Source organism: Rhinatrema bivittatum, chromosome 2 (assembly GCF_901001135.1).
Source record: "Rhinatrema bivittatum chromosome 2, aRhiBiv1.1, whole genome shotgun sequence".
Classification (NCBI taxonomy): Eukaryota; Metazoa; Chordata; class Amphibia; order Gymnophiona; family Rhinatrematidae; genus Rhinatrema; species Rhinatrema bivittatum.
In genome coordinates, this window is record NC_042616.1 from 373,670,714 (window position 1) to 373,694,688 (window position 23,975).

At 47.4% G+C, this 23,975-nt stretch overlaps 1 protein-coding gene across 4 annotated transcripts in view; it reads left to right on the forward strand.

Moving 5' to 3' along the window:
* The window catches only part of LOC115084728 (serine-rich adhesin for platelets-like), an 859,145-nt gene that overhangs the window by 587,952 nt on the left and 247,218 nt on the right, over nt 1-23,975 (forward strand). For all 4 annotated transcript variants that reach the window (XM_029589967.1, XM_029589968.1, XM_029589969.1 and 1 more), the window contains exon 14: nt 21,529-21,582. In XM_029589967.1, the coding sequence (XP_029445827.1) occupies nt 21,529-21,582 (54 nt within the window). The remainder of the gene's footprint in view (nt 1-21,528; nt 21,583-23,975) is intronic.

Here is a 23,975-nt window from a genome sequence, read left to right on the forward strand (position 1 = left end):
TTTACAAGCAATAATCTTCTCAAAGCTAGATTATTGCAACTCTATTCTTCTAGGTCTCCCTGCATCCCATACCAAACCTTTACAGATGGTGCAGAATACAGCAGCAAGAATTCTGACGAACTCCAGGAGAATTGACCATATCTCCCCAATCCTCAAAGACCTCCACTGGTTACCGATTCACTACAGAATCATTTACAAATCCATCACCACCATTTACAAAGTCATCCATCAACACGCCCCGCTCTACTTACAAATTCCTTTCAAAAAACACACGTCCGCCAGACCCATTAGGGAGTGTTACAAAGAATCACTTCATGTTCCACATGCAAAAGCCTTTCAACATAAATCCCTCAAAGATAGAGCGTTCTCAACAGCAAGATCACCTTTATGGAACTCCATCCCAGCCGACCTGAGACAGGAACCATGCCTACCGACGTTCAGAAAAAGGCTGAAAACTTGGCTTTTTAAAAAAGCTTATCCGGACATCGACTGATCCCTGCACCCGTCATCACAAACCCTTTGTTAACAATGGATTTAAATAGAAACCTTTCACTTAGCTGACAACACCAACACAGTGTTATCAATTTCATTCACTATATCAATTTTACTACATTGGAATTAATTCGGCAATACTGTAAATAATTTGCTGTTAGTTAATCCCCCTCCTCTTCTATCTCTTCCGTTCCAAGTTATGTACTTCCCTGTTTTATTGTAACTGCAATCTCGCAAACCTTGCTCGTGTTACAGTTGTTTGAGTTCTCTATATCTTGCACACCCTGTTTAAATGTAAACCGGTTTGATGTGATACTTGTCATGAAAGCCGGTATAGCAAAAATAATAAATAAATAAATAAGTTTCTAGAATTCAACTGTGGCTCCCTGAGCACGCCCCGGTATACATTATACCATATATCCACTTGAGGTCCTATAGGAATATATCTAAAGTTCCACTATGTGTATGGAGCAAAATATGGATTCTGACTTCACAATGGACACGACTTGTATTTTAGCAGAGAAATACAGAGATGATGACTTCTTTAGAGAGGAGCAATACATGACTGAGTTATCTGGTCTGCCAGCAAACACTGTTTCCTGAACATACCCAGAACAGCCCAGACAAGTGGGTTATGCACTCCCACCAGCAGATGGAGGCAGAGAAAATACTTTGAGGCACTGCCACCTGCAGCTCCTCAGTATTTCTCTGTCTCCAGCAGATGGTGGTCGTGCATCCTGCAGCAGGGCTCCCCGAGGTGTGAGGTTCCGATCACGGGCCATCCCTTGGGTGGAGCAGGGTGAACGGGGGGTTGGACACCCCCGGCTGTAGAACCCACGGATACCAGGGAGTTGGATAGCCAGGGGACTGTTTCCCTCCACGCCTCGAAGCCCTCTTCCAGCACCTCCTAAAGGAAAGTACCCCTGTGGGGATTTTTTTAGTTACAGGCTTGCTGTCTCAGGCATTGTTCGGCTGGGGGGTGGGCATCCTAGTGTCCGGAACCTTCTCGGGTAGGGGAAGCAGTTCCTGGGCGTTTTTGGCCTCAGGCAGGTGTCCTGAGGGGCCTGGGCAGTCAAATGAGAGGTTTGCAGCCATTTTAACTGCTTCCTTCCTCCTCTGCGGAGCGCTGTGCCCGGGCTATTTTTGGAGCAGCCACCATTTTGTTTTTTTTGCGGGTGCTCAGCCCAACTGATTTTCTTCATTTTGGGACTCCAGGGGAGCTGGGGGAAGGACTGCCATGTCTGAAAGTGCCCTGGTGGAGGTCTGTAGGGCCTGTGGCCTGGTTTTAAATTTGGATGCTCACTCTCTGTGTGCCTCATGTGCTGCAGGAGGGGGGTGTTCATCTGCCAAGGGCCAGAAGCCCAGAAAGCCTAAGCGCATGCCTGGGGACGATCAGGAATGAAAGGTAAACCGCCGTGGTCGATGGATACCCAGGGGAAGGAAGCTCAGGAAGTCCCTCCCCCTCTTTCCCTGGCAGTGGTAGAACCGGGCCAGGGAGACCCGAAGGATACAACTTTGGATTCCAGTAGCGATGATGTGGGCCCTGGAGGTTTCTCTCCGGTGTTTGTGCTACTAATGAATGAAACCTTTCTGGCCAGGAAGTTTGAGAAAAGGAGGTCTCAGGACAGCGCTGGTGGTTCTGCCAAGCGTCTGAAGTCACAGGTTCTACCTTCTCTGGGCACAAGGGAACCGTGGAGATGCGGGGACCATGGGGACCCCGTGTTGGGGGATCTAGCCATGCCCCAGGGTGACTCTGACCCTGATCCGGACCTAGATGCTGGCGGGGACGATCTGTTGTTGCTGGACACCTGGGGGGGGGCGGGGGGTGGTGATGACCCTCGGGTGGTCTGGCTGTTCAAGCAGGAGGAATTGCGTCCCCTTATTCCCCAGGTGCTGAAGGAACTGGGGCTCAAACTGTCACAGGAGGATTCGAAGGGGTCAACCCGGTCCTGGAAGGGATGTGAGGACCCCCCCTCAGCTTTCCCTATTCCGAAGAAAATTCAGCAGGAAATGGGATGCCCCAGAGGCCGGTCTCAAGGTGGAACTGGCCAAGCTGTACCCGCTGTCGAAAGAGTATTTGGAGCCCTTACGGAACCCCAAGGTGGACGCTGCGGAGCAGCAGTTACTAAGAAAACTACCATTCCGGTGGCAGAGTCGGCCGCTCAGAAGGACGCTCAGGTCCGCAAATTGGAGGTCCACCTGAAGCACCTTTTTGAAGTTTCGGCTTTGAGCCTCAGCGGCAGTCTGTGCCGGTATGATGCAGCGCGCTTGCCTGTGTTGGATCCAGCAGCCACAGGACCCTGCCTCCACGGCGATCATGTCCCAGGCGCAGGCGGCTCGGGGGTGGCATACATGGCAGATGCCCTGTATGTCTTGGTACAAACATCGGCGCGTTCCATGGTCTCTTCGGTGTTGGCCCGATGCTTGCTGTGGCTCCAGAATTGGTCGGCTGACTCTTCTTCTAAAGCTCGCTTGTGCAATCTCCCCTTCAGGGGGAGGCTCCTGTTTGGCGAGGACCTGGACCAGCTGGTGAAGTCGTTGGGGAGAGTCCAAAGGTAATAGGCTCCTGGAGGATAGAAAGCCCTTCCAGAAAGCTTTTGCCCCAAGAAGCAGGATTAGAGACTCCAGGAGATTTAAGTCTGGAAGAGGGGGGGTTCCTCCTCTTCCTATAGATCCAGACCTTTCTGCGGTTTTCGATCCTGGGGCAGCATTTTCAGTTGCGTGCGCTCCCCTTCAGTCTAGCATTGGTGCCCCGTACCATCACCAAGGTTATGATAGTCATGGCGGCAGCCCTCAGGCAGGAAGGGCTCCTCTGACATCCTCCTAGACGACTGGCTTCTCTGGACAAAGTCGGAGGAAGATTGTCGGCGGACTATTCATGTGACTCACATGCTGCAGTTGTTGGGCTGGATGATCAACCTTCCCAAGAGTCACTTGATTCCCTCCCAGGTCCTGGAATATCTGGGGGCTCGCTTTGACACTCACCTGGGTTGGGTGTTTCTAACGGAGAACTGGTAGTGGTTTCCATGGCAAATTACAACAGCAGGTGACCACGGCCTGGGATTATCTGCAGGTACGGGGATCCATGGTTTCCAACCCTAGAGCTCGTCCCATGGGCTTTTGCTCACATGAGACCGTTGCAGCAGGCTCTCCTGTCCCGGTGGAGTCCAGTGACGGAGCAATATCAGGTGCGCCTGCTCCTGACCTCGCAGTCCAGATCCAGCCTGGAGTGGTGGTTAGTTAGACGCCAATCTGCAGAAAGGAATGTCTCTCGAAACCCCGGACTGGGTAGTGGTTTCCATGGACGCCAGCCTGCAAGGTGCTTAAGCAGAGCGGCAGAAGACATATGGTTGGAATCGGATCGCATTTGGTCCATCAACCGCCTGGAGACCAGGGCAGTCCGCAGGGCCTTGGAGGTTTTTCTGGATCTGGTACAGGGGCAGATGGTTCGCATGTTTTCGGACAAAGCCACCATCAGGTAGGAACCAAGGACCCAGCTGTAGCCCGGGAAGCACATCTCCTTTTCAACTGGGCCGAGCACCATTTGGAGGGCATTGCTCCCTCGCACGTGGTGGGTATAGATAACGTCCAAGCGGACTTCCTAAGCAGACAACAGCTTAGACCCATGAGAGTGGGAGCTGTCCGGAGAGGCGTGGAACCTCATTTGTGCCTGATGGGGAACTCCCCAGTTGCACCTCATGGTGACACAACTCAACGCGAAGATGTCGCAATCTTTCAGTCGATGGAAGGAGTTGGGGTCCGTGGGTCTCGACACACAGGTGTCCAAATGGGCTTCGGGGATCCTATTGTACACTTTCCCTCCATGGCCTCTCATAGGTCGAATTCTCAGACGAGTGGAACAGCACCTGGGTCAGATGGTGCTGGTGACTCCGGAGTGGCCTCTGCGCCCTTGGTTCGCGGATCTGATACGACTAGCCACAGACAGTTCCTTACGGCTGGCACATTTGCTGAATCTGTTGAGTCAGGGACCCATCTTTTCGAATCAGGAGGATCGCTTCTCTCTCACGGCTTGGCTTTTGAGAGGCGATGTCTATGATTGAAGGGGTATTCAGATGCGGTGATTGCCACTCTACTGTAGGTCAGGCGGCCTTAGACTTACATGGCTTACGTGCGAGTATGGAGGGTGTTTGAGTCCTGGTGTGCGCAACAAGGAGTTGGGATGGGGTCAGCATCCGTTTCCCATATTCTGGCTTTTCTGCAGCAGGGACTTTCCAAGGACCTGGCGTACAACTCCATCTGGGTTCAAGTTTCAGCTCTGGGTGCTTCAGGCACATGGCACTTGCCACTCTGGCTTGCCACTCTGATGTGGTTCACTTCCTCAAAGGGGTAAAGCATTTGAAGCCGCCTGTTCGTAAACTCTGCCCAGAGTGGAATCTGAACCTCCTCCTGCGGGCTTTATGTGTACCACCCTTTGAGCCGGTGGGGCAGACTTCTGTCAAGGACCTGACACTGAAGACGGTCTTTTTAGTGGCGATCTGTTCAGCACGGCGCATTTCGGAATTGCAGGCCCTGTCCTGCAGGGACCCGTTTTTATGGATTTCAGCGGATAGGGTGTCCTTGCGCACGGTGCCATGCTTTCTGCCAAAGGTGGTATCTGCATTTCATGTAAATCAGTCGGTAGAGTTCCCTGCCTTCCCGGACTGGTCTCGCGACTCTGCGACGGATAGAGACCTGTATTTATTGGATGTTCGCTGAATCCTCCTGCACTATTTGAAGGTCACCAATCCTTTTCAGAAGTCAGATCATTTGTTTGTCCTGTTTGGTGGTTCTAAGCAGGGGGACAAGGCATCCGAGGCCGCTCTGTCTCTGTGGCTGAAATCGACCATTGGTTCGGTGTATATTAGCAATGGCCGCTCCGTTCCGGATGGTTTGAAAGCTCATTCCACGCGAGCACAGGTGGCCTCCTGGGCGGAGTGCCAGCTGGTTTCTCCTCGAGATCTGTAGAGGCGCTGTCTGGTCCTCTCTGCATACCTTTTCCAAGCATTACCTCTTGGACGCAAGAGCACCGTAGGAATCCAGTTTCGGGAAACGGGTTCTAAGAGCGGGTCTTTCGGGATCCCTCCCACTGGTCTGGACTGATCTGAGTATGTTCAGGAAAGAAAAATTGGATCTTACCTGCTAATTTTCGTTCCTGTAATACCACAGATCAGTCTGGAGGCCCGCTCAGATTTGACTGCCAAAGATGGGCTGTCCTTTTGGTTAGCTACTGGTATTGAAGAATTCTGAAGGAAATAGTTTTGATGCCAATATTAACGAAGATCCGGGGTAGGGTTTCCTACTTTAGGGGAATCCAACCCTCCTGTTTTTTTTCTTTGATGTTCGCCTTGTTCGGGGTGAATAGTTGTTTAAGTTGGTTTGTAGTTGGTTCCAGTGGTCTTTTGCTTGGGGATCGACCAATACTGAGGAGCTGCAGGTGGCACTAGTGGTATTTATAGCAGTGCCTCGAAGTTTTTTTCTCTGCCTCCATCTGTGGTGGGAGTGCATAACCCACTGGTCTGGACAGGGAGTAAACATGTCCTCTCCAAAGCCAGCTGGCAAGCGAGATACAATTGTATGCTTCCTGCAACAGGAACTACCTTTAGAAACTCCAGCTTCTCTCCCAGTTCAATTTTATGCTGAGCATCAAGGGAAGCCAAAGAAGCATCGGCAACGGTTTCCATTGGATCCTGATACCAGGTGGGGGGATGATCTGGCTTATGCCAAGCACCCCCAAAGTGATCTGAAAGCAAGGAAAGCTCATCTTCTAAGCATGCTAGGAATTCACAGCAGTGCACCAATTATGATGTCTGTCATTGTTCAACCTCTTGGTTCCAAAGAGGATGTCGTCACCCCTCCTTCCTCCCAGTCAGTGTTGGCTTTGGCAGTCTTTATGGTGTAGTTGGCTGAAAAGATCCAGATAGCAGACCTTGGAAAAGACTCTGCAGGGCCTCATTGCCAAGAGGCTGCCAATCCTCGAGCCTCTGCTTGATTTTCTTTCAGTGCTTGAAGGCGATGTGCCAGTGCCAGATCCAGCACTGATGCCCAGATGAGCATCAGGGTTGTTGACTACCACCCCACAACTGATCTCCAGCTCACTGAGGGAGGAAGTTTCCTCACAACATCAAAGCTTCTTGGGATTCTGGCCCAAACAGTCAAGTGCACTGACCCTAGAGACTATGGCTATGGATCAAGCATGAGAGAGCCATCACCACCAGCAAACCAGGGTGAGTTGGACTCTGAGAATATGACTGTGACTACAGCTGCCTCAAAGAAGTGGTGTGTACAGGGTTTCCTCCGACCCCTCTCTTTCACTAGAGAGAATGAATTCCCCATCTGAGGGACCTGTCCTTTGTAGGCTTTGTAAGAAAATGGCAGAAGACATTCCCTTTACAAACAGAGGATGAGTCCAGAGCCAAATTATTCCAGTTCGTGATGCTCCCTAAAGAGATCATGGCAGTCCCAGTTTATGAGATCCTTCAGGAGGTACAGATATGGATGAGGGAACCTCTTCCACCCCCCCCCCCCCAATTCTTCTGCCAGTAGTTAAGCAGACTTAGTATATCTCATCTAAAAGGCTTCTAGATTTGAGTAAAGGCAGTTACAATACTAATCTGTGGTAGTCAAATCCACTCTGAAAAAGCCCAATAGGTCAAGAACTCTGTACATCCAGGGAGAAATTCTAGGGCACTTGGCATTATTGGATTGCCACACCCAAGATGCAGAGTCATGCATCTGGGGTGTGGTAATCCAAAAGAGATGTATGTGATAGGAGGTGAAGGGCTGCTGTGCATGGAGCAAGAGAGGGACCTTGGGGTGACAGTGTCTAGTGATCTGAAGATGGTGAAGCAATGTGACAAGGCGATAGCTAAAGCCAGAATAATGCTGGGCTACATAGAAAGATGAATAACCAGTAAGAAAAAGGAGGTGATAATGCGCTTGTACAAGTCCTTGGTGAGGCATCACCTGGAGTATTGGTTTCAGTTCTGGAGACCATATCTCAAAAGGGATAGAGACTGGATGGGTCAGATCAAGGGTCCATCAAGCCCAGCATCCTGTTTCCAACAGTGGCCAATCCAGGCTACAAGTATCTGGCAAGTACCCAAAAACTAAGTTTTCCTGGCATGTAGCCAGATGGACTCAGAACAAATGGGATAGTATCCGCGTGCTAGCAGTTGGAGACGGATCTGACGTCAGCACGGGGGTGTATATATCCCCACAGGAAGCGTAGCTATTCAGTAATTTCCGTCTCCAAAGCAGTTTGGAGTGCCTGCACGCTAGTTGAGCGTGCTTTCCAAGACTACTTTAATTTTTCTCTTTTCTTATCATTCTAGATTCTACTTTGTTTTTCCTGTCTATTCGACTTTAGAGCCCCGCGCTCCTGCGGTAGATACCCAAGGGTTCCTCACCCAGTTGAGCTCCCGGGGTGATTGCCGTGCTCCCCGGGCGGTGGAAGTCCTCGGTCCTGCCGAAGCGAGGCAGTGACGCAGCCCCCGGGCGAGTTCGGGTGAGGCATACGAGGCCCTCGGTCCCGGCGTGGACGAGGTTGCGGGTGCATATCCTCAATTGCGGCGGTGAGGTGGTCCCTTCCCCCGCAGCCGGAGACCGCCTGTGTTCCAGCCGGGAAGCGCCGAAGCTGGTAAGGAGTACATCTCTTCCTACGGGTCTCCGAAGCGCAGAGGATCGGCGGCGTGGCACACCGTGGAGGACGCCATTGTGGGGCCTTGTTCAGGTACTCCGCGCCCGTAATAGGCGCAGCTTTCTTCCTCCTTAGGCGTATATGGCTTTGTTTCGGTGAATTGCTGAGCGCCTGTTGAATGCCACTGAGCGTATATCGCTAGCCGCATATTGCTGAGAGCCTATTGCTTGCAGTTTGAGCGTATATGGCTAACCGCTTATTGTTGAAAGCCTATCGAATGCCAATTGTGCGTAATTTGCTGACCGCTTATTGCTGAAAGCCTATTGAATGCAAATTGAGCGTATATTGCTGACCGCTTATTACTGAAAACCTATTGAATGCCAATTGTGCGTATATTGCTGACCGCTTATTGCTGAAAGGCCTATTGAATGCAAATTGAGCGTATATTGCTGACCGCTTATTGCTGAAAGCCTATTGAATGCAAATTGAGCGAATATTGCTGATCGCTTATTGCTGAAAGCCTATTGAATGCAAATTGAGCGTATATGACTAACCGCTTACTGCTGAAAGCCTATTGAAGGCCATTGAGTGTATATTGCTAACTGCATATTGCTGAGTGCCTATTGCATACCATTGAGCTGGTTTCGTGGCCGCCTATTGCTGTGCACACGTTGAGCGCGAGTTGTATTAAGCACCTATTGCTGCCGCATGTTATTATTGAGCGCCTGTTGTGTTAAGCGCCTATTGCTGCCGCATATTATTATTGAGCGCCTGTTGTATTAAGCGCCTATTGCTGCCGCATATTATTATTGAGCGCCTGTTGTATTAAGCGTCTGTTGCTGCCGCATATTATTATTGAGCGCCTGTTGTATTACGCGCCTCTTGCTACCGCATATTATTGGTGGGCGCCTGTTGTATTAAGCGCCGGTTGCTGCCGCATCCTTTTATTGAGCGCCTGTCGCATTCAGCGCATATTGTTCAATGGATCAGAACACTGCAGAGTCTTCAGCGACGGCGCCGCCTGCTTCAGGCATTGCAGCCCTTGGCCTCTGCTCTGCATGCCAACTTAGGGCCACGCGCAGTGATGAGCCAGATTCTCTATGTGCCCAATATGAGGGGGCCGTGTGGCCCTCGGGCCAGGACCGGTCTCAACCACGATTTGTGGACAGTTCCCCAGGGGCTACCCTGGAGTTAGGGGGCAGTCTCGACCCATCAGGAATCCCGGGGGAGCTTGTATCCCGGCGATTAGAGGCTGCTTCAATTTCCTGGGTGGATCTTTTTAAGGGGATTCATGCCTTCGTACAGATGCAAACGGCTTCCCGTCCAGGCCCTGCAGTTCCTGCTGTTCCTGTGGTTCCTGCGGTGGCTGCGCCTGCGGCGGCTGCTGCACCTGCTGCTGCGGTGGCGGCTCCTGCGGATCCGGTTCCTGGACCCTCACGACCTTATCGCGAGCAGGACTTCCCACCGATGGACAGTCCGGATCAGTCAGACCAGGAGGTCTCACAGGACGAGTCCGAACTCCCGGACGAGGGGGACCTTCCTCCAGGGAGTGAGCCATATAGAACCATGAGGCGGTTCTTCCCTAAAGAGGATCTCTCCGACCTGGTGTCTCAGTGTCTGGCAGAATTGGATATTACAGGTCCCAGCGCTTCGGTACCCTCTGCGCAGAACCCCCTGCTGGAAGGTCTTCGTCCTACAGCCCGCCATTTTCCATTCTTACAAGCGGCGCAACAACTGATTGATTTAGAATGGGCGGCACCAGCGGCTGCCTTCAAAGGGGGTCGGGCTCTGAAGAGCATGTACCCATTGGCACCGGCTATCCAGGACCTGCTGGCGTTCCCTCAGGTGGACGCCTTGATTAGCGCTGTGGTCAAGCGCACTACCATTCCAGTTGAAGGGGGGACGGCCCTCAGGGAGCCTCATGACCGGCGACTGGACGCCATTCTGAGACAGGCCTTTGAGGTGGCAGCTTTATCTTTGCGGATCGCCACCTGCTGCACGGTGGTGACGCGTGCCTGTTTGTCACAGGTTAGAAACAACGCTCCAGCGGCGGACATGGAATCCGCTCTTTCGTTCCTTACAGATGCGGCATCTGACCTGGTCCGGACAACAGCTAAAGGGATTTCATCCTCCGTAGCTGCCAGGAGGCAGCTCTGGATCCGGAGATGGTCAGCTGATGCGCCTTCTAAGACACGCCTCACCAGATTGCCCTTTAAGGGCTCTTTTCTATTTGGCAGCAACCTTGATAAACTGGCCAGTGCATGGGGTGCCTCTCCAGTGCCCAGATTGCCGGAAGATCGGTTCAGAAGGGGCCAGCGCGCCTTTCCAAGGCCCTCCAGGGGCAGGAGTTCCCAGCGTTTCGTTACTTACAGGGGTCGCTACCAGGCACCACGTCCTCCGGCCAGGAATCAGTCCTTTCGGACCAAGCAGCGCAAGAGGGGAGCGGGCCCGGGCTCAGGTCCCGGCCACGCCTCCCAATGAGAATCCGCCGATTCATCTGGGGGACGGAGCCATAGGGGGCAGGTTAACCCTCTTCTACCCCAGATGGGTCGAGATTACATCGGACCAGTGGGTCCTTGCCGTTATCCGGGAGGGATATTATCTGGACTTTCATCATCTCCCTCCGGACAAGTTTGTGGAATCTTCATGTCCCATACACAAGAAGGCAGCATTGGAAGCTACCCTGGCGAGGCTCCTGTTCTTGAAAGCCATCATCCCAGTACCTGCCTGGGAAGTGAATTCTGGACATTATTCCATTTATTTCATGGTACCCAAGAAAGGGGGGTACCTTTCAGCCTGTCCTGGACCTCAAGTCAGTCAATCAATACTTATGGGTACCGAGGTTTCGCATGGAAACTCTACGCTCCGTCAAGGCCGCAGTACAGCCAGGAGAATTCCTCACGGCATTAGACCTGTCAGAGGCATACCTGCATATCCCGATCCATCCGGATCATCAGCGCTACCTACGCTTCAAGGTTCTAGGCCGCCACTTCCAGTTTCGGGCTCTGCCCTTCGGGTTGGCAACGTCACCACGGACATTCACCAAGGTGGTAGTAGTGGTAACGGCGGCACTCAGGCGGGAAGGAATACTGGTCCATCCCTACCTAGACAACTGGCTGATCAGGGCAAAATCACGAGAGAAGAGCCTTCGGACAACCGACAGAGTGATCGCCCTTCTGGAAAGCTTGGGCTGGGTAATCAACCTCAGCAAGAGCTGCCTACAGCCTTCCCAGTCACTGGAATACCTGGGAGTACAGTTCGACACCCGGGCAGACACAGTCTCACAACCAAAAGAAAGTTGAAACTTCAGCAGCGTATCCAGTATTTGATGGGAGCCAGTCGGCCCACAGCCTGGGATTATCTGCAGGTTCTTGGTCTCATGGCATCCACCCTGGAAGTGGTACCTTGGGCGAGGGCCCATATGAGACCTCTACAACACGCCCTGCTCTCTCGCTGGAGCCCTCGTCTACGGAACTACTCCACGCACCTACCTCTACCAGCCAGAGTGCGGACCCAGTTGCGGTGGTGGTTGCAGTCCAACCACATGAGCCGGGGGTCGAAGATGTCCTCACCCACGTGGATCTTGCTCACCACAGATGCCAGCCTGAGCGGCTGGGGAGCACACTGCGAAGAACTCACCGCACAAGGGCGGTGGAACACAGAAGAGTCAGCGTGGAATATCAACCGTCTAGAGGCCCGGGCAGTCCGATTGGCATGCCTTCGATTTGCTCACAGACTGAAGAACAGAGCAGTCAGAGTGATGTCCGACAACGCCACCACGTTGGCGTACATCAACCGTCAGGGCGGAACCAGAAGCCGACAGGTATCTCTGGGGATCGCCCCTCTGATGACTTGGGCAGAGGTGAATCTTCTGGACATCTCCGCCGTCCACATTGCCGGGAAGGACAATACCACAGCAGACTTCCTCAGCAGAGAAAGCCTAAATCCGGGAGAGTGGCAGCTCTCACCCACGGCCTTCCAGATGATTGTGGATCATTGGGGGATTCCGGACATGGATTTACTGGCGGACAAGTCCAACGCTCAAGTACCCAGATACATCAGCTGCAAGCGCGACCCGTTCTCACACGGAATCGATGCCCTGGTTCAGCCATGGCCTCCAGGGACTCTACTGTACGCCTTTCCTCCGTGGCCTCTGCTAGGTGCTGTCATCCGCAAGATTCAGAGACACCGGGGCCTAGTTCTTCTAGTGGCGCCAGACTGGCCAAGAAGACCCTGGTACACGGACATGAGACGACTGCTGGCAGGGGAGCCCCTTCCCCTGCCTCCTCTCTGGGACCTTCTACATCAAGGTCCCATTCTTCACGAGGATCCGGCTCAATTCTCTCTTACAGTATGGCCCTTGAGAGGGCTCGATTGAAGAAGAGGGGTTACTCGGAGCCCGTGATTGATACCCTCCTCCGAGCTCGCAAGTTTTCTACATCCGGATCTGGAGAGTATTTGAAGCATGGTGTGACACTCACAGCACCAATCCACATGCACCCACAATCCCTATTGTGTTGGATTTCCTGCGGGAAAGACTTCAGAAGGGTCTGTCCCTCAGCTCCATCAAGGTTCAGGTGGCTGCGCTGTCTTGCTATGGTCCCAGGAGGGAGGGCAAGACCATTGCCAAGCACCCAGTTGTTTCTCTCTTCCTGCAAGGAGTCAAGCATATTCGTCCGCCACTGAAGTGGCCTGTGCCTTTGTGGAACCTCAACCTTGTTTTGGATTTCCTCGCAGGTTCCACCTTCAGGCCCCTTCGGGGCCTGTCTCTTCGTTCTCTAACCTTGAAGATGGTGTTCTTGCTGGCTGTATGTTCAGCCCACCGCATCTCAGAGCTACAAGCATTGTCCTGCCGTGATCCCTTTCTCAGAATCACTCCGGAGGCTATCCATCTTCGTACGGTTCCCTCCTTTCTACCTAAGGTGGTTTCACAGTTTCATCTTAATCAAACCATATCCTTACCTACCACGGCGGGTCTGAAGAAATCTGAAGAAGGGCGTTTATTACGCCATCTCGACATTGGCAGATTGCTGCCCAGATATTTGGAACTTACACAAGACCTACGAAAGACGGACCATCTGTTCGTCCTGCACAGCGGGAAGAAGCAAGGTGAAGCGGCCTCGCGGCCCACCATCGCCCGCTGGATTAAAGAAGTTGTCAGAGCAGTGTACGTAGAGGCTGGGAAGTTTCCGCCTCTACAGGTCAAGGCTCATTCTCCCAGAGCACAAGCAGCATCTTGGGCAGAATCCAGGATGCTATCGCCTGCGGAAATCTGTAAAGTGGCGACGTGGTCCTCCCTCCATACCTTCTCCAGGTTCTACCGTCTGGATGTCCAGGCCAGGGAGGACTCAGCATTTGCGAGGGCGGTACTACATGGGCCTCAGGCAGCCTCCCGCCCAGGCTGGGAGTAAAGCTTTTGTACATCCCATTTGTTCTGAGTCCATCTGGCTACACGCCAGGAAATGTTGAGATTACTACCTGATAATCTCCTTTTCCTTAGTATAGACAGATGGACTCAGCATCCCGCCCAGCTGCCTGCGTACATGGGTTTCACCGATTCAAGGTAAGCCATGTCATCTGTTTCCATAAGAGCGTACACTCTACCAGGTGTCAACGCCTTCCGGTTGGGAATGCTGGCGGTCTCCAGCTACTATCAATCGGTCAGGAGAATCTTGTTTCACTTTTCACTGAGCGTCAGTACACACATCTATAACAGCTTTTGCAAGGAAGATTACTGAATAGCTACGCTTCCTGTGGGGATATATACACCCCCGTGCTGACGTCAGATCCGTCTTCAACTGCTAGCACGCGGATACTATCCCATTTGTTCTGAGTCCATCTGTCTACACTAAGGAAAAGGAGATTATCAGGTAGTAATCTCAACAATATCCCACACTACTGATGCTAGTAATAGCAGTGGCTCTTTTCTAAGTCAACTTGATTAATAGGTAATAGACTTCTCTTCCAAGAACCTATTCAAACCTTTTTTAAACCCAGCTACACTAACTGCACTAACCACATCCCCTGGCAACAAATTCCAGAGTTTAATTGTGTGTTTATTTAAAAAGAATTTTCTCCGATTAGTTTTAAATGTGCTACATGCTAACTTCATGGAGTGCCCCCTATTCCTTCTATTATCTGAAAGAGTAAATAACCGATTCACATTTACCTGTTCTAAACCTCTCATGATTTTAAAGACCTCTATCATATCCCCCCTCAGCCGTCTGTTCTCCAAGCAAAACAGTCCTAACCTCTTTAGTCTTTCCTTATAGGAGAGCAGTTCCATCCCATTTATCATTTTGGTCGCCCTTTTCTGTACCTTCTCCATCGTAACTATATCTTTCTTGAGATGCGGCCACCAGAATTGTACACAGTATACAGTATTCAAGGTGTGGTCTCACCATGGGGCGATACAAAGGCATTATGACATCCTCCTTTTATTCACCATTCCCTTCCTAATAATTCCTAACATTCTATTTGGTTTTTTGACTGCCGTAGCACACTGAGCCAATGATTTCAAAGTATTATCCACTATGACGCCTAGATCTCTTTCCTAGGCGGTAGCTCCTAATATGGAACCTAACATCATGTAACTAGTGTAAGGGTTATTTTTCCCTATATGCATCACCTTAAATTTCACTTGCCATTTGGATGCCCAGTTTTCCAGTCTCACAAGGTCCTCCTGTAATTAATCACAATCCGCTTTTGATTTAACTACTCTGAATAATTTTGTGTCATCTGCAAATTTGATTACCTCACTCGTCGTATTCCTTTCCAGATCATTTATAAATATATTGAAAAACATGAGTCCTAGTACAGATCCTTGAAGCACTCCACTGTATACTCATTTCCACTGAGAAAATTGTCCATTTAATCCTACTTTGTTTCCTGTTTTTTAACCAGTTTGTAATCCACGAAAGGTTACCCAGACAGTAGTGTGATACGAAAGTGTGGAGGGAACTCCACGTTGTAGCCTTGCATAAGAACGTAAGATATGCCATACTGAGTCAGACCAAGGGTTCATCAAGCCCAGGATCCTGTCTCACACAGTGGCCAATACAAGTCAAAAGTACTCAAAGATTAAACAGATCCCATGCTACTAATGCCGGCAACAAGCAGTGGCTATTCCCCATTAGTAGCCTTCTCCCTTCATGAATTTATCCAAATCCCTTTTAAACCCAGCTACAATAGCTTCCTTAATCACAGTTCGTGTAACTCGGTTTAAAAAAGGATTGGATAAGTTCTTGGAGGAGAAGTTCACTTAGAAAATAGCCATTGCTATTACTAGCAACAGTAAAATGAGATAGATTTAGTTTTTGGGAACTTGCCAGGTTCTTATGGCCTGGATTGGCCACTGTTGGAGACAGGATGCTGGGCTTGATGGACCCTTGGTCTGACCCAGTATGGCATGTTCTTATGTTCTTATATCCTCTGGCAATGAATTCCAGAGCTTAATTGAGCAATGAATTTTCTCTGATTTGTTTTAAATGTGCTACTTCATGGAGTGCCCCCTATTCCTCTTATCTGAGAAAATAAATAACAGTTTTATATTTACTGTTCAAGTCCTTTCATGATTTTGTAGACCTCTATCATATCTCCCCCCCCCCCCCCCAGCCATCTCTTCTTTAAGCTTAACAGCCCTAACCTCTTTAGCTTTTTTTCATAGGGGAGTTGTTCCATGTCTCTTATTTTGGTCACCCTTCTCTGCCCTTTCTCCAGAGCAACTATATCTTTTTTGAGGTGCAACGACCAAAACTGCACATAGTATTCAGGGTGCGGTCTAACTAAGGGGGGGGGGGAGGGCAGGAGTGGTGGTCATATTTTGTATTAGTTGAGGTGTATCGATGGCTGCACCTTGAGCCTTAGAGACTGTTGCATAACCCAAGTTTCAGTTGAGGGCAAATGGCCCTCTGTGCAGGGCTACTTGGAAGGACATATGGCCATAGCCAATATCTCCCTGCATTGTACATCGAAGGGTATCAATGTCACTGCTTCTTTGCCTTCGTTTGACTTTTTTCTTTTCTTAGAAACCTCTCATGAGGAACTTTGTCAAATGCCTTCTGAAAATCCAAATACACTACATACACCGGTTCAACTATATCTACATGTTTATTAACCCCTTCAAAAAAGTGAAGCAGATTTGTGAGGCAAAACTCGTCTTGGGTAAAGCCATGCTGACTTTGTTCCTTTAAACCATGTCTTTCTGTATGTTCTGTGATTTTGATCTTTAGAACATCTTCCAATATTTTTCCTGGAACTGAAGTCAGGCTAACTGGTCTGTAGTTTCTCGGATTGCCCCTGGAGCCATTTTTAAATTTTGGGATTACATTAGCCACCCTCCAGTTTTCAAATACAATGGATGATTTTAATGATAGTTACAAATTTTAACTAATAAATCTGAAATTTCATTTTTGTGTTCCTTCTGAACCCTGGGGCGTATACCATCCGGTCCAGGTGATTTACTACTCTTCAGTTTGTCAGTGAGGCCTATCGCATCTTCTAGGTTCACCATGATTTGGTTCAGTTCATCTGAATCATTACCCATGAAAACCTTCTCCGGAACGGGTATCTCTCCAACGTCCTCTTTCCACGATAGCCTTATCTTCTTTAAGTGCCCCTTTAACCCCTCGATCATCTAACGGTCCAACTGACTCCCTCGCAGGCTTTCTGCTTCGGATATATTTTAAAACGTTTTTACTGTGAGTTTTAACATGTACGGTCAACTTCTTTTCAAATTCTCTCTTAGCCTGTCTTATCAATGTCTTACATTTAACTTGCCAGCGCTTGTGCTTTATTCTATTTTCTTCTGTTGGATCATTCTTCCAATTTTTGAATGAAGATCTTTTGGATAAAATAGCTTCTTTCACCTCCCCTTTTAACTATGGCGGTGATCGTTTTGCCTTCTTTCCACCTTTCTTAATGTGTGGAATACATCTGGACTGTGCTTCTAGGATGGTATTTTTTAACAGTGACACACCTCTTGCAAACTTTTTACCTTTGTAGCTGCTCCTTTCAGTTTTTCCTAACTATTTTTCTCATTTTATCAAAGTTTCCCTTTTGAATGTTTAGCACAAGAGCCGTGGATTTGCTTACTGTCCCCCTTCCAGTCGTCAGTTCAAATTTGATCATATTATGATCACTATTGCCAAGCGGCCCCACCACCGTTACTTCTCTCACCAAATCTTGTGCGCCACTGAGATTTAGATCTAAAATTGCTCCCTCTCTTGTCGGTTCCTGAACCAATTGCTCCATAAAAATGTCATTTATTCCATCCAGGAGCTTTATCTCTCTAGCATGTCCCAATGATACAGTTACCCATTCAATATTGGGGTTTTTGAAATCTCCCATTATTACCGCACTACCTATTTGGTTAGCTTCCCTAATTTCACTTAGCATTTCACTGCCCATCTCATCTTGACCACTATAGTCTTCCCCAACACCCAAGGGATATCTACCCATAAAGATTTGATTGTGCATTTAGTCTCATGCAGGTTGTTTATCCTGTTGGACTCTATGCCATCCCGGACATAAAGCGCCAAACCGCCTCCCGGGTGCTCCTCTCTGTCATTCCGATATAATTTGTACCCCAGTATAGCACTGTCCCATTGGTTGTCCTCCTTCCTCCATGTTTCTGAGATGCCAATTAAGTCTGTCATCATTCATTGCTATACATCTAATTCTCCCATCTTACTTCTTAGACTTCTGGCATTAGCATACAAACATTTCAAAGTGTATTTTTTGTTTGTATTTTCATTCTGCTTTTTAATTGATAGGGATAAGTTAGAATTTTTTAGCTCAGGTGAGTTTTTAGTTACAGGCACTTGGACTACTTTTCTTATTATTGGAACCTCACTGTTGGGATGCCCTAATTCTAATGCATCATTAGTATCCTTTGAAGATACCTCCCTCTGAACCATGCACTGCTGAGTCACTGTTGGTGTTCCCCTTTGTTCTAGTTTAAAAGCTGCTATATTTCCTTTTTAAAAGTTAGTGCCAGCAGTCTGGTTCCACCATGGTTAAGATGGAGCCCATCCCTTCGGAAGAGACTCCCCCTTCCCCAAAAGCTTCCCCAGTTCCTTACAAAACTGAATCCCTCTTCCTTGCACCACCGTCTCATCCACGCATTGAGACTCCGGAGCTCTGCCTGCTTCTGGGGACCTATGTGTGGAACAGGGAGCATTTTAGCTCCTCCAGGTCTAGCCTCCAGAGGTCGGCTCGTTCTCTGAGAGACAGGAGCTCTTTGCATCAGATGCACACGTACAATTTCTCACTGGCGGGTACAAAAATCATACATTTGACACTCGATACAAGAGACTGGGACTAGACTGCTGCCTTCATCTCAAATTTTTTCATTTCCTAGTTAAGTTTTAGGTTGCTATGAGAGTAGGAATGTGTCTAATTAGGGTCCTTTAAATGCCACGGGTTAGAAAAATGGACACTCGTTAATTGAGTGTCCCTTTTCTTAACCTGACTACTGGCACACTTTTTTTTTTTTTTTTTTACTTTTTTTAACCCTTTGTTGCATGTGATGAGCGCTATTAGTTTTGGGGTGGTGATTTGGATGTGCTTAACCCTTTATGGTATAAGATATAAGGTAGAATATGAATGTGGTTTGTGTAAACCGCTGTGATTTTCTAATGGAACGACGGTATATAAAATGCCTAATTAAAAAACATAAAAGCTGCTTCTGCATTAAATTTTAGCTTGTGCAAGTCGATATTACCTAAAGAATTCAGCACATCTTATTCATGAGGGAGACATCCGCTCTCTCGGCAGTTAATATGTAAAAAATATTTTATGAACCATGGCTCCTTTAGTACTCAAAAAAAGATGACCTGGATTGGTCTGTTTTCCTTTAGGCATTTTTGAATTTTGATGGTTTTTTTTTTAATTTTCTTTTATCATTGGCTGGTTCACTGTTGCTATTTTTGAGACACTTTGCCTATTGGTTTTGGTTTACGGACGACTCTGCCCCATGTTTAAACTCCTCCTCTTAGATTAATCCTGCCTTTTTTGCTTCCATCATTATAAGTTTGATATGAAAACTTATGCGTTATCTGTGATTTCAGGAATTGCTACTTGAAAGAAGGCATTCGGTGCCTTATTGAAGTGAGGTGGCTGATTTGAAAACATTCGCCAAAAGCAGGCAATAGTTGTTGCTGAAACATCAGCGTATAGATTACTAAAACTACTGTTGCAAGTTTCATATATTCCTATAAGTTTTGTCTGTTTATAGTCAAACTGTGGAACTACTTTGCTTTATGGTATTTTCCATCTCAGAAAATTCAATGGTGCTTCCTCCTGTGTTGTACAAACCAAGTCACTGAATCTGTTTTTTACTTCATTTCTTTGAAGATTTTGATCTATAAACATTGGAACATTATTTTCTTGCTGTGGTTGATATACTTTGCATTCAAACATAATTTATTTAAAAAATTGCTTTTGGACAAAAATTCCTTTAAAAAAAAACCGATCGGTTATAATTGAAATGCCATAATGCTGTTGTCATTCATAGCACTGCTCTAGCACTGATATGACACCTGCTATATAAGTTTTGCGCCCATTATTTTTGCTGAGATATTTACCTTAACCCTTTGTCCTCTCATCATTTTTTTCCCAGGATTGCAAAAGAGCCTGATATTTAAGGCGGACTGAAGCCCTTAGAAAGTCCGCTCAGCTTTTTGTTTATTTTGATCCTAATAGATCTGGAATGGTCATAGCCAAATGCACACTGTTTAATTGGTTAGCAGATTGAGCATCTTTCTTTTATGTCAAAGCAGGTGTAACTGGAAAAGCCAAGTTTCATAACATCAAAACTATGACAACATCAGTGGCTCACCTAAGATCAGCCTCCATAAAGGAGATCTACAAAGCTGGACATGAAGTTCCATCCCCACATTCATATCTCATTACTTGAATGGGGCTTCTGGCACAATATTGTGTTTGGGCAATCTGTCTTGAAAGGTCTATTTGCGATTTATAATCAAAATCTATCCCCTCTTGCCCATTTTTTATTATTTACAAGTTGCCTTCCAAAAAAAGCATACAATTATAAAAAAAAAAAAAAAGGCTTGCAATTTTGTTTGGTTGGCATAATATTTTTCCCTTTCAGAAGAACAACTAGTTAAGGATTTCCATTTGTGAGGGCAATGTATCCTGCTTGCTTTTGGAGAAAGCAAAGTTGCTTACCTGTAAAAATATTCTCCGAGGACAGCAGAATACCTAGTCCTCACAAAACTCATTTGTCTTCCCAAGGAATTGGTTCCTAAATTTAATAGCTAAATACCATAGTGGGAAGAACTCCATTTGGACAGTATGATGCAAGATGTCCCACTCATGTCCAGTAGAGCTTGTTAGAGAGCTTTCAAAGCTGTAGATTCACAGCTTTGACTGGGGTCTGTTGGATGATAATCACCCATGTGTAAGGACTAACTGGGGAATTTGAAATCCCCGGCACGCACCATGGCTAGGCACGCACCATGGCCAGGCCGCACAAGTGCCATGCACATTTTCAGAATGGTCTGGCCACGCATGCATCTCCCAGTATGTGTGGAAGTGCCAAACTTTTAAAAGGGAATGGGTGGGGGCTGGCTGGGACAACGCCATTGGGCGCTGTCGTGGTGAAGCGTGCACTGGCAGCTGGCCAGCGCGTGGAACTTAGTGCTGCTCCATTGAGCAGGTAAGTTCTAAAACAAAAAGAATCGGGTAGGTAGGTGTGGTTTAGGGGTCAGGTAAGAAAGGAGAGGGGGAAAAGGGAGGAAGGATAGGTAGGGGATTAGAGAAGTTTCCTCCCAGTCCGCTCCTTTATTGGGGAACTGGGGAAAGGCCTAGTCGCGTTGGCACTCATTTATTAAACACCCCCCCCCCCCCAATGCTTATCTGAACGCAGGTATCGGATTTTATAACATGTACACGTCGACATGCGCATGTTATAAAATTGGCATGTCCATGTGCAAACTGAGTTCATGTGTTTTCCTTCTTGTGCTTTTGACCAATCAATAATCCATCAGAGACAGACAAAAATCCCTTTACCCTCTCCTTTCTTTTGCTAAATCCTTGTTCTCAAAGAAAAGATGTTCATTTGGCACCAAGGGCAGTCTCATTATCTACTTGTGTGACTGATGAACTAATGTCTTCAGAGAAAACAAAATACATTCTGTAGACAAACCTAAAAGATATGGAAAATGTTGAGTTCTGTAGCTGGAATTTGAAAGATCTTTGGGAAATGCTGAATCCTGCATATAATAGCTTTGTAATACATAAGTACAAGAGGAATTTTTTCTGTCTATGATATATATTACATTAGTTTTTCCAGAATTTTTAAATTGTAATTTCAAGTTTTGTTTGATTTGAGTATAATATAAGAATCTGCATTAATATCTTTCTGTTTTCGTTTACAGAAAGAATCACTGTTGAACCATATAGACAGACGATCAAAAGCTCTCAAATATTTGGTATGTGTACAATTGTTCTTTTAATAGAACAGACCATATTGTGTAAGTTTTTGTTTTCAGAGTTGAAAATTTCTCATCAGTCATTTACTTGTTGATTAGCAATACAGTCTTAATTCTTTCCTTTCCTCAGAAGATGCTTCTGCCTTGTACCTGGTCACTTAAAAAAATAAAATTTCTACCATCTGCATTTTGAACAATATTTTAGAGTACATAGGGCAAGCAGTAATACATTGAAGCAATTAAAAATGTTAAATAGTTTGGCTGAAAGAAGGTTAACAGTTCCCCAACTTTTCTTCTAATAACATAGGCAGCCATGACATCTATCCTCTGGTCTCCCTCCATATTAAGAAAATAGTATAGCATTCTGTTAAATACATAAAACATAAGAAATGCCATGCTGGCTCAAAGCAAAGTCCATCCTCTCAGCATCCTGTTTCCAATATTGGCCAATCCAGGTCACAAGTATCTTGCAGATCCCAAAAAGTAGATCTAGTTCTTGTTACTTATTCCCAGAAATAGCAATGATTTTCCCATATGGCTAATGTTTCCTTATTATCCCACCTGACCAATCTAGGCAAGTGGGTTATGTTCCCCTACCAGCAGATGAAGGCACAGATCAAGTGATTTGCTGATTTCACCCAGTATTCTCTGCCTTCAAGAGATGGCAGGTAAATACCCATGCTTCTGGAGTCAGGTGTTTGGAACTGGTGTAGGAGATTTTGGAACACTTGGTCTGGTCTTTCCCCAGTAAAGTGGCTTTATTTAGAGGTCTTCCAGTATAAAATTGATTGGACTGAGGGCTACTAGCTTGCCTACATTTCTTCTCTGTTCATTCTGTCTCATTCCCTCTTCTGATTTGGAGCTGCTTATAGATTTATAAAGTGTTTTGTTTTGTTTATTTTTTTAAAAGGAACAAAGTAAAGCTTTTAATGAGCACAATCATCAAACCTTTTGTGTTGGAAAGAAATCAGTAGAACCTAGAGGTCATGAAATGAAATTCCATGGAGGAATACTCGGAACCAATTTCAGGAAATATTTCTTCATGGAGAGGGTGGTGAATACCTGGAATGCCCTTCTTGAAGAGGTGGTGAAGATGAAAACAGTCAAGGAATTCAAGGGGGCATGGGATAAACACTGTGAATCCCTAAAGACTAGAGGTCGGAAATAAAGAAAAGAGTGCAAGGGGGTAACGGGGTAACTTGCCGATATAGCAATTGCTACCCTTAATAATTAAGCCTTGATACTATTAATGCAACTCCATCATTGCTCTCTGCTTCAATGGCAGTGTGAGAAAAGGGGAATTGGAATCAGACAGCAACCAATAAGGTTTGGGGAACAAATAAAAATGGGGGTAACTAGCTGATGCTGGGTTTACTACCCTTAATCACTAAGCCTAATATTTTTGATGCAACTCCACCATTGCTCTCTGCTTTCACGCAACGGTTAAGAGAAATTGGATTCAAACAGCATCCGAGGGCCCTGACTTTTACAGTCTGGTAAACTGATAAGCATGGTGGTAACCTGCACAGTGCAGCAGGTACTGGCATAAGCTTGCTGGGTAGACTGGGTGGATCGTTTATTCCTTTTCTGCCATCATTTCTTGTTTCTATGAATGCAAAACAGCAACAGGGGGATCGAGCAACTGGCCAGGTGAAGCATTTTCAGCCGGGTCTGAGGCTGGACAACCTATTCCCTTTCATGGGGGTGAATACAGAGAGGGCAAGAGAGAGAGGCATGTCTGAGCCAACTGAGCACCAGAAGAGTGGCAACCTTTGCTGTTCCTGCAGCCTGTAATGTGCAGCTTTCAACTACATTTGCCTTTGCCATATTTTTGCTGAGATCCAGGTGCCACAGCCGGCCCCAGTCAGTCTGTTTTTCCCACTTGTGTGTTTTCTCCCACACTCAGAACGGACATTTAAATGTCATGTGGCTATGCAGAAGTGACCGAAATGGGACTTCCTTGTGGCTATGCAGAAGTGACTGAAATAGGGCTTCCATTTCGGTCACTTCTACATAGCCACATGACACTTAAATGTCCGTTCTGACTGAGGGAGAAAACACATCAGTGGGGGAAAAACAGACTGACTGGGGCCAGCTGTGGTACCCTGTTGTCTGGTTGGAGGCTCAAGCAGTGCTGGCAGCAACATGGGGCCCTGTGGGCTCCTTGCCTGCCTGTTGTTTCCCAGGCTTCTGCTTTTCACCCAAATTTGTTTTATTGTTGGATGTCCTCCTCCTGCTGGGGTTTCTTAGGGAGAGGTGGATCCAGTTTTGGCAAGTAAACGCTCCCAGTCTTGCCAAGGTGAAGAAAGAAATGTTCTTCTGCTTGGATACATCACTGCTGTTCCTCAAGGAGGAGCATTTCTTATAAAAAAAAAAAAAAAAAAAAGAGGAAT